The sequence below is a fragment of the Sinocyclocheilus anshuiensis genome, unplaced genomic scaffold (assembly GCF_001515605.1).
Source record: "Sinocyclocheilus anshuiensis isolate Anshui unplaced genomic scaffold, SAMN03320099.WGS_v1.1 scaffold676, whole genome shotgun sequence".
In the NCBI taxonomy this organism is placed as follows: domain Eukaryota; kingdom Metazoa; phylum Chordata; class Actinopteri; order Cypriniformes; family Cyprinidae; genus Sinocyclocheilus; species Sinocyclocheilus anshuiensis.
Window position 1 is genome coordinate 2,829,703 of NW_015558579.1, and position 9,364 is coordinate 2,839,066.

Below are 9,364 nucleotides of genomic sequence, written 5' to 3' on the forward strand. Positions count from 1 at the left end.
GTTTAGGCACCGGAACCGTTTTAAAAGTATCGATTTGGCACCGGTATCGGAAAAAACCCAAACGATACCCAACCCTACTTGGGGCCAGTTTTACTAACAGCTTGCACCAGCGCAAACGACTTTTGGCATTAAAATTGTACTGTCAGGTTTTACTAAAGACACGCAGTGACGAATTAGCACTGAAATGGTGTGGCCAGAGTTATTTTTGCACCTGACCTTATTGAATATGCGTTTGTAGGAGTTTCCCTTTCAGACGAAAAAGTTATGGGAGGAGAGTATTCAAATGAATCGCGCAACGCATTTTACTAACGTTTGCGCTCGTCAAATTACTGGTATTTGCGCTATTATTTGATGCCCAAAAAAAGTATGTCTTAAACTATCTTGCGCTTCAATTTATTTTGAATGCCAGAAGAACACAATATCCGAACATATCGTTTGCCAAGCCATGTTATTTTTAATTTGCTTCAGGAAATAAAAGACTACTTGGAACCCTCAACTAAGAGTCACGCAATACCAGGTCTATCAAAACTTCTAGCAAACCTTCATTTTTTGGACGTACTGTGAACCTCCGGTTCTTTTCAACATACTTATTTGTTTTCAATGTTTTATTTGTGACTACGCTAATTTGCGCTGCGCTTGGTATATTGCGTTGGCGCTCGTCAAATTACTGGTATTTGCGCCATTATTTGATGCCCAAAAAAAGTATGTCTTAAACTATCTTGCGCTTGAAATGCTGCAATTATTGTTGCTAGGAGTAGGCACCGCAGAGAACAGAGAGTTCGTGGTAGAAGTGAGATGGTTTTTTCCACATGTATTAATTTATTTTGAATGCCAGAAGAACACAATATCCGAACATATCGTTTGCCAAGCCATGTTATTTTTAATTTGCTTCAGGAAATAAAAGACTACTTGGAACCCTCAACTAGGAGTCACGCAATACCAGGTAATTCAAAACTTCTAGCACACCTTTACCAGGTCTATCAAAACTTCTAGCAAACCTTCATTTTTTGGACGTACTGTGAACCTCCGGTTCTTTTCAACATACTTATTTGTTTTCAATGTTTTATTTGTGACTACGCTAATTTGCGCTGCGCTTGGTATATTGCGTTGTTCGATATGTAAATGAGATGTTGCGTCTTTTTTTTCTTTTCTTTTTTTCTCCGCGTTGTCAGTAAATCACCCACAGAAATTTCCATGCCCATCGTCGCTGTTTTGGAATTGCGTGCTCGCGCTAATTTGCCCTGTTTAGTAAAACTGGCCCTTGATTTGCATAACATTTATGAATGGTACTACATTACACAAGTAAGTGCAAAAATACAATACCATTCAGAAGTCTCTTATGCTCACCAAGGCTACATTTATTTGGTCAAAAATACAGCAGAAAACAATAAAATTGTGATTTAAAAAAAAAAATGTTATTTAAAATAACTGTTTTCTCTTTTAATATATTTAAAAAATGTAATGTATTACTCCAGACTTTAGTTTCACATGATCCTTCAGAAACCATTCTAATATGCTGATTTGGTGCTCAAGATAATTTATTATTATAATCAATGTTAAAAACAGTTGTGATGCTTGCCATTTTTGTGGAAACCATAATATATTTTTAGGATTCTTCGAGTAGAAGAACAATGAAAAACAAGAAGAAAGTAGTACGTTTTGAACACTTGTACATATATTGTTTTAATGTTGATGTGTATTAAAGTGAATATTTTGTTTCCAGATAGAGGAGAAAATGTTAGGAGACCCTTGCCTGAAGGACTTGAAGAAAGGTGACCTCATACAGCTGCAGAGACGGGGTTTCTTTATCTGTGATCAGCCTTATGAGCCAATCAGGTTACACCTCTTATCCATTCAGCACGAAGTCTTATGAATAATAAACTGTTTTAACTGTCTGTTTTTGTGTTCAGTTTACAATTTGACCTCTTTGTTCAGCCCCCACAGCTGCAAGGAGAGTCCCTGTGTCCTGCTCTACATCCCAGACGGACACACAAAAGAGATGCCCACTGCTGGCTCCAAGGACAAGAGCAAGAGCCAGACAGCTGCTAAACCTGTGAGCACAAAATTGGATCATCTATTCGTTCTCTTAATTACTTTGTTTTCAAATGTTGAAGAAAATGATCGCTCTATTCATATTATTCAGGTGAAGGCAGAGTCTGTTCCTCTGAGCAAAGCCAAACAGGCTCCTGTCTCCAGCCCAGCGCCGGCCGCACCAGGAGACTCTTCTGCCCTATTCAGCATTGCGGCTCAGGGAGACCTGGTCAGACAGCTCAAGACAGACAAGGCCCCTAAAGAACAAGTGGACGCTGCTGTAAAGCAGCTCTTGGCTTTGAAATCTGAGTTTAAACAACTGACTGGACAGGAGTACAAACCTGGCATGGCTCCACCTCCATCTGCCCCAGCACCGAAGAGCTCCGCCCCCACCCCTGCAGCAGGAAGTCCAAGCCCTGCCTCCACCGGTTGTCCATTCACTCGTGTTTCTGAGCAGGGTGAGGTGGTCAGAAAACTGAAGACTGAAAAAGCACCCAAGGTCTGTTTCCCTCACTGTTGCAAGCTGTCTACCTAGACAGCATTTTCTAGCCACACTTCTGCATTCTAAGCATTTTCAGTTGTTTTTAAAGGTCTGCTTCATTGGGATACTGTCTTAAAGGGTGGACACATTTTCAAAATTATGCAGGCAAGAAAAAGCTATTGCTACAACTCTAAAGTTGTTCCGATTCTGCATCAGTTTCTTTCTTCTGTAGAACACAAAATATTATGAAGAATGTTGGTAACCAAATAGTTGTTGGCCCCCACTGACTTCCATAGTTTGGAAAAAAAAAAAAGCACTATGGAAGTCAGTGGGGACCAGCAATTGTTTGGTTACCAACATTTTTCAAAATATCTTTATCTTTGTTCAGCAAAAGAAAGAAATTCATATAGGTTTGGAACAACAGAATTTTACTTTTGGGTGAGCTGTCCCTTTAAAGTGGAAATGAAGCAGTCAGTCAAGTTTACATTATTTAGTAGTCTAGCATCTTCTTTGTAGTATCACACAGAAGTAACTTTCAAAGCAAGCTGCTTTCTCTCGATCAGGAATTTTTGTGACAAATTTGAATACAAGTGAAATCTGTGTTGGGAACTTTTTCGCTGTCTCACACAACTTTAGATCTCACACAGTTTCCTGTTGAAGTGATGGATTTTGCCACTATTTTGCAGAGCAGCGTTAAATGTGTCTGCACCTTTAAAAGGTATAAGTAGTATATACCAGGGCATCATGACATCAGATGTAATGTCTGTTAGTAGTTTAGACCTGTCTATAACTGTGGTAAATAGTGAAATTGAATATGTCTTCCTCATTTTACAGGAGCAAGTAGATGCTGCAGTAAAACAGCTCTTGGTTCTCAAAGCTGAGTTTAAACAGCTCACTGGTCAAGACTACAAACCAGGCATGGCTCCTCCCACAGCATCTCCCCCAAAATCCGCCCCTTCATCTGACTCCTCCCCTACTGCCATATATGGGCGTGTGTTCGATCAAGGGGAGCTGGTCAGAAAGGTGAAAGCAGAGAAAGCACCAAAAGTGAGATCATAGTTGCATTTCTTTTCTATTGACATAAAACAATTCTTAAAATATATCTTTAATATTCCATATGATATGACTATTGTTATTAATAACAAAAAAGTTATAAATAATAATCAAAACATTTTGCTGTGGTGATTTCAGGAAACACAGTGTGTAATTGTTTGTAAAGCAGCATGATTTCTCTTTCCTCCCCAGGACCAGATTGATGCAGCAGTAATGCAGCTTTTGGCTCTGAAGGCAGAATATAAGCAGGTAACAGGGCAGGAATACAAACCCGGAGTTCCCCCCGCTGGTGCTTCTCCATCAGCTCCAGCTCAGCCTGTCGCCACCACCCCTGCTGTGTCTGACTCCTCTGACAGCTCTCCTAAGGCTATTTACGATCGTGTCTCTCAACAAGGAGACCTTGTGGAGAAATTGAAAACCGAAAAGGCACCCAAGGTTTTAAACTTATTTCAGTTTTGCTTAGAATTGCTCAGATATTTAAGTATCTGATTTTCAAACAACCTTAAGTAGTATTTAACAATTGCTCGTATTTTTACAGGATCAGATAGATGCTGCAGTGAAGGAGTTGCTGAGTCTGAAAACCGAGTACAAGCAGCAAACTGGACAGGAATACAAACCAGGCCTGCCTCCATCCTCAGGCCCCATCCCTGTACAATCTATCCCTGCCCCACCCCAATCTAGCTCCTCCCAGCCTCAGTCCAGCTCCTCCCCTCAGGCTCAAGCTCTGTTTGCAGACATAGCCCAGCAGGGGGAGCAAGTGAGACGGCTTAAAGCAGAGAAAGCACCCAAGGTTGGTTTGCATTTGCTTGCAAAATTGTATTATTAATGTGGCTTTGTTTTTGTGCTCATGTGATTCTAATCTGTCTTTAGGAGCAAGTTGATAAAGCAGTGAAGACTCTGCTTGAACTGAAGGGTCAGTATAAAGCCCTCACTGGAGAGGAGTACAAGCCTGTGACCACTCCAGGAACTTCAGGGAACACGGGAGGAGAAGACAAGAGCCGTAAAGAGCGGGAGAACAAGTCTGAGAAGCAGGGGGGAGGAGGAGGAGCACGTAAACAGCAGAAAGGAGGAGAGAAACCTCAACAAGTTCTGGACTCTGGAGCAGGTGGCGCAGGAGACGGCCAGGGGCCAAAGAAACAGACACGGTGAGAGACAAAATCACAACGCTTAGCTGTCAGATACCCTTTACGTGGTTCCACAAGGTGTTGCTAACTATTTGAATGGAGACTTGAGAAAGTTTTGCAGTTGTTTTAGTACTGCCACAACTGGTTTTGTCCTCCAAGACTAAACCCTAAACACAGTCTGTACTGTCTGAATGTCTTTTTCAGACTTTAAGATGTGTTTATGAACACTTCACTGAAAGATACTCAGTTTTGCATTGAGGAAATGTGGCATTTGCAAGCAGGAATCAGTAGATTCACTCACTTATTTTGTGTTTCTCACTATAGGCTGGGACTAGAGGCAAAGAAAGAGGAAAACCTGGCTGATTGGTACTCACAGGTACACTTTGTTCAGTTTTGAACAACTGTGTTCCGTTTTGTTGTTCAGCGTTTTTTTTACCAAAATCATCGTTTTTGCTGTTTTCAGGTGATCACCAAGGCCGAGATGATCGAGTATTATGACGTCAGTGGCTGTTACGTGTTGAGACCCTGGTCTTATGCTATCTGGGATGCCATCAAAGAATTCTTTGACCGGGAGATCAAGAAGCTGGGTGTGGAGAACTGCTACTTCCCCATGTTTGTCTCTCAGGCTGCCCTGGAGAAAGAGAAGACCCACATAGCAGATTTTGCTCCGGAGGTGAGGAGATGGAAATAAAGGAATAAAAGGATATGAGCAACACTATGCTACGGATACTTTTGATACTTGTATATTCTTTATTAATATTATTCAGCAAGGATGCAATAAATTTATTAAAAAATTACAGCATTTATTATGGAAAAGTATCACATTTTCACAAAAAATAAGCAGCACAATGGTTTTCAACATTGATAAAAATAATATTTTACTGAAATGCCAAATCAGGATATTAGAATGATTTCTGAAGGATCTTGTGACACTGGAGTAATGATGCTGAAAATTCCGCTTTGTCATCACAGGAATAAAGAACATTTTAGAATATATTACAATAGAAAACAGTTCTTTTAAATTGTAATAATATTTCACGATGTTATTGTTTTTACTGCATGTTTTAATAAATAAATGTTTTTTTTTGTAATGGATAATTGGAATAAGATATTATGGTGGCTCATACAGTATAATGTAATATTTGGGCTTATCAATGTTTATTAATATTATTCAGCAAGGATGCAATAAATTTATTAAAAAATTAAAACAGGAATAAAGGAACATTTTAGAATATATTACAATAGAAAACAGTTCTTTTAAATTGTAATAATATTTCACGATGTTATTGTTTTTACTGCATGTTTTAATAAATAAATGTTTTTTTTTGTAATGGATAATTGGAATAAGATATTATGGTGGCTCATACAGTATAATGTAATATTTGGGCTTATCAATGTGTGGAACTTCAATTCCGATTTGTGCGTTTTATCTGCAAATGTCTGTAGGTTGCTTGGGTGACAAGATCAGGAAAGACAGAGCTGGCGGAGCCCATCGCTGTGCGCCCCACTAGTGAGACAGGTGAGCAACTGCAGCTGTATCTTACATGGACTTTTTTATTATCTATTTAATCAATTCAATCCCTTCTTTCATTGATGCAGTCATGTATCCTGCCTATGCCAAGTGGATTCAGTCACACAGAGACCTGCCAATCAAACTCAACCAGTGGTGCAACGTCGTGGTCAGTTTTAGCCTCAGTCGTACACTTTTGCAAACACATCTAAATTAAGGACCTGTGTCTTCACTTCGCTTTTTGCTTTTCTCAGCGTTGGGAGTTCAAACACCCCCAGCCCTTCCTGAGAACCAGAGAGTTCCTTTGGCAAGAAGGACACACAGCGTTTGCCACCAAAGAGGAAGCCGTAGAGGAGGTAAGATGTGATCTATCACACCTCACGCGTAGCTTACTATTTACCTGCAGATCCAGAAGTAATTTGTACCATGGTTCAGACCCTCCTACTCTTTTATCCGTCATGTGTGCAGGTTCTGCAGATTCTGGACCTGTATGCTCGAGTGTATGAGGAGCTGATGGCCATCCCTGTGGTCAAGGGCAGGAAAACAGAGAAGGAGAAGTTTGCAGGAGGAGACTACACCACCACTGTGGAGGCTTACATCTCAGCAAGCGGCAGAGCTATTCAGGTTAGCCTTTAATTTGCAAAACCTCCAGATACTCCTAATTTAAAGGGGTAGTTCACCCAAAAAATTATGTCACTAATTACTTACCCTCATGTTGTTCCAAACCCATAAGACCTTCGTTGTTCTTCAGAACACAAATGAAGATATTTTTGACTTTCTGACCCTGCATAGACAGCAACACAACTGACAAGTTCAAGGCCTAGAAAGGTAGTGAGGACATTGTTAAAGTAGTCAATAGTCCATGTGACATCAGTGGTTCAACTGTAATTTTATGAAGCTACGAGAATACTTTTTGTGCACAAAGAAAATAAAAAGAATGATTTTATTCAACAATTTATTTTCTTCCATCTAGCACACGTACAAAAACAATGAGAAAAATCTTTGAGTTAGACCATACCTCTACTGCTGCAGAGAGATGGTTACTTTTTATTGTATCAATCATTTTATCATTACCTTAGCATTTAGTTAGCATTTAGCATTTATTGTAGCAGCATCAAAGTACATCAAAGTTACTGCAGGTAAGATCTGAAACTCTCCTCATCACTCTCACAGGGTGCCACATCTCATCACCTGGGCCAGAACTTCTCCAAGATGTTTGAGATCGTCTTTGAGGACCCTAAGAGACCAGGTGAGAAGCAGCTGGCCTACCAGAACTCATGGGGCATCACCACACGAACCATCGGAGTCCTGACAATGGTTCATGGAGACAACATGGGCCTGGTGCTGCCACCCAGAGTAGCATGTCTACAGGTATGCTGGAGATCCATCATTTCTTCTTCCTGTATCATAGCATTGTATTCAAACTTACACTGTGATTCACAGGTCATCATCATTCCTTGTGGCATCACAGCCACTCTCCCAGAAGCAGAGAAAGAGCTTCTGTTGGCCCAGTGCTCCAAATATCTTTCTAAACTAGAGAAGGCCGACATCAGAGTCAAGGCAGACCTGCGTGATAATTACTCGCCTGGCTGGAAGTTCAATCATTGGGAGCTGAAGGTATGGAGGTTCTCTCTCGCTGCATTATCATAACAAAAACACAAAGGCTTTATGTCTGACTTCCTGTTTTCTGAATGCAGGGTGTGCCCATAAGGTTGGAGGTTGGGCCAAAGGACTTAAAACGGGGTCAGTTTGTAGCAGTAAAAAGAGACACGGGAGAAAAGCTCACTGTGCCAGAGGCTGACGCTGAGAAGAAAATCCTAAACCTTCTGGAAGAGATCCAGAACAACCTTTTTAAACGGTACAAACAGCTGCTGACCTGGTGTCACCACATTAAAGCTCTGAGTTCCATCAGATGCAGAATGACTTAGGATTTGTTAACTTGCCACAGGGCCTCTGATGATTTGCACAAACACATGGTTGTGGCTGATACGATGGAGCAATTCCAGAAAGATCTGGACCAGGGAAGAGTAAGTAAACAATGTGGATTCAGAGAAGTTTGGTCACTTTCTTTTTACATCAAAATTAGAATTTTGCCTAATTCATATAATTTCTCACAGATTGTGCAGATTCCCTTCTGTGGAGGCAGTGAGTGTGAGGACTGGATTAAGAAGACAACCGCCAAGTAAGAGATGTGTCCATTTCTCCATGCTTTTGGGTAGGGGTGCTCCGATTGATCAGCTACCGATCACTATCGGCCGATAATCGCTTTGAGATGTTTGATCGGCGGTCTCTAAAAAGGCCGATCTCAAGCTGATGACGCTGCTGTGAGAGGTTTGGCACGACATGCAGCGTCAGGAAAGAGAGAGCGCGAGTGTCACACACACAAACATGCGCGCGCGCGGTCTCTCCGTACAACACTCAAACAGTGGCAAAGTTGTTTTGTTTTTTTTAAATGCGTGATTTTGAACAGATGTAAACAATGGCAGGAGGCTTAAAAGTATAGATGTGATACCAGCTAAATTTAATTATTGTACTAAATCGCAGAAAAGTAGGCTACAGTACGTACTTTAGACTGCTATTCCTCACTGTGTGAAGTAACGTGAGGGAGAAAACTAGTTGACGTTAGTTAGTTAATTAGCCATGTTATCTGCCTCGGTAGCAAGCCAAATAGTATTTATTTCAACACTGAAACAAATGGCGGGTAGGTCTCTGTCTTGATCGGGGGTGAAAGAGGGAGAAATTAAGATGACACAGATATATAGTTTATGTTCGACTTGGAAGTATTTATTTAGCGATCGGCGCTAAAACGTCATCTGTACGGAACATCGTTGTGTACGGAACAGGGTTAGTCACCCGAAAAATTCCCATACGACAGACTTAGTCTTTTTCGACGGGGGAAAAAGTTCCAGGGATTCATCTCCTTCGGCCATCCTACACTAGAGCCCTGCACGGGTCTCAAATATAGGCCCTGGCCCGAGACGCTCAGGCCCTGGCCCGGCCCGGGTCCGACAGCTCATCAGAATTCTTGGCCCGAGCCCATCTTTTTTTTCCCCCTTCTCCCAAAACAGGTTATACTACTGTTTCAGCTATTAAAATAGTTCAGTTTTGTATGTAATGTCAAAGTCATTATATTTCGTTTCGGTTTTTTATTAAGTTAATTTAGAA

The 9,364-nt window shown here is 41.0% G+C and overlaps 1 protein-coding gene across 2 annotated transcripts in view; it reads left to right on the plus strand.

The window, feature by feature from the left end:
- The window catches only part of LOC107679779 (bifunctional glutamate/proline--tRNA ligase-like), a 24,160-nt gene extending 15,738 nt beyond the window's left edge, over window positions 1–8,422 (plus strand). For both annotated transcript variants that reach the window (XM_016475422.1, XM_016475423.1), the window contains 18 exons: window positions 1,724–1,836; window positions 1,936–2,053; window positions 2,144–2,530; window positions 3,347–3,559; window positions 3,758–4,000; window positions 4,104–4,355; window positions 4,436–4,710; window positions 5,014–5,065; window positions 5,153–5,362; window positions 6,136–6,208; window positions 6,289–6,368; window positions 6,454–6,555; window positions 6,668–6,823; window positions 7,373–7,570; window positions 7,643–7,816; window positions 7,897–8,057; window positions 8,148–8,226; window positions 8,317–8,422. In XM_016475422.1, coding sequence (XP_016330908.1) covers window positions 1,724–1,836; window positions 1,936–2,053; window positions 2,144–2,530; window positions 3,347–3,559; window positions 3,758–4,000; window positions 4,104–4,355; window positions 4,436–4,710; window positions 5,014–5,065; window positions 5,153–5,362; window positions 6,136–6,208; window positions 6,289–6,368; window positions 6,454–6,555; window positions 6,668–6,823; window positions 7,373–7,570; window positions 7,643–7,816; window positions 7,897–8,057; window positions 8,148–8,226; window positions 8,317–8,385 — 2,955 coding nt within the window. In that variant the 3' untranslated portion in view covers window positions 8,386–8,422. The remainder of the gene's footprint in view (window positions 1–1,723; window positions 1,837–1,935; window positions 2,054–2,143; window positions 2,531–3,346; window positions 3,560–3,757; window positions 4,001–4,103; window positions 4,356–4,435; window positions 4,711–5,013; window positions 5,066–5,152; window positions 5,363–6,135; window positions 6,209–6,288; window positions 6,369–6,453; window positions 6,556–6,667; window positions 6,824–7,372; window positions 7,571–7,642; window positions 7,817–7,896; window positions 8,058–8,147; window positions 8,227–8,316) is intronic.
- The last annotated feature ends 942 nt before the right edge of the window (window positions 8,423–9,364 follow it).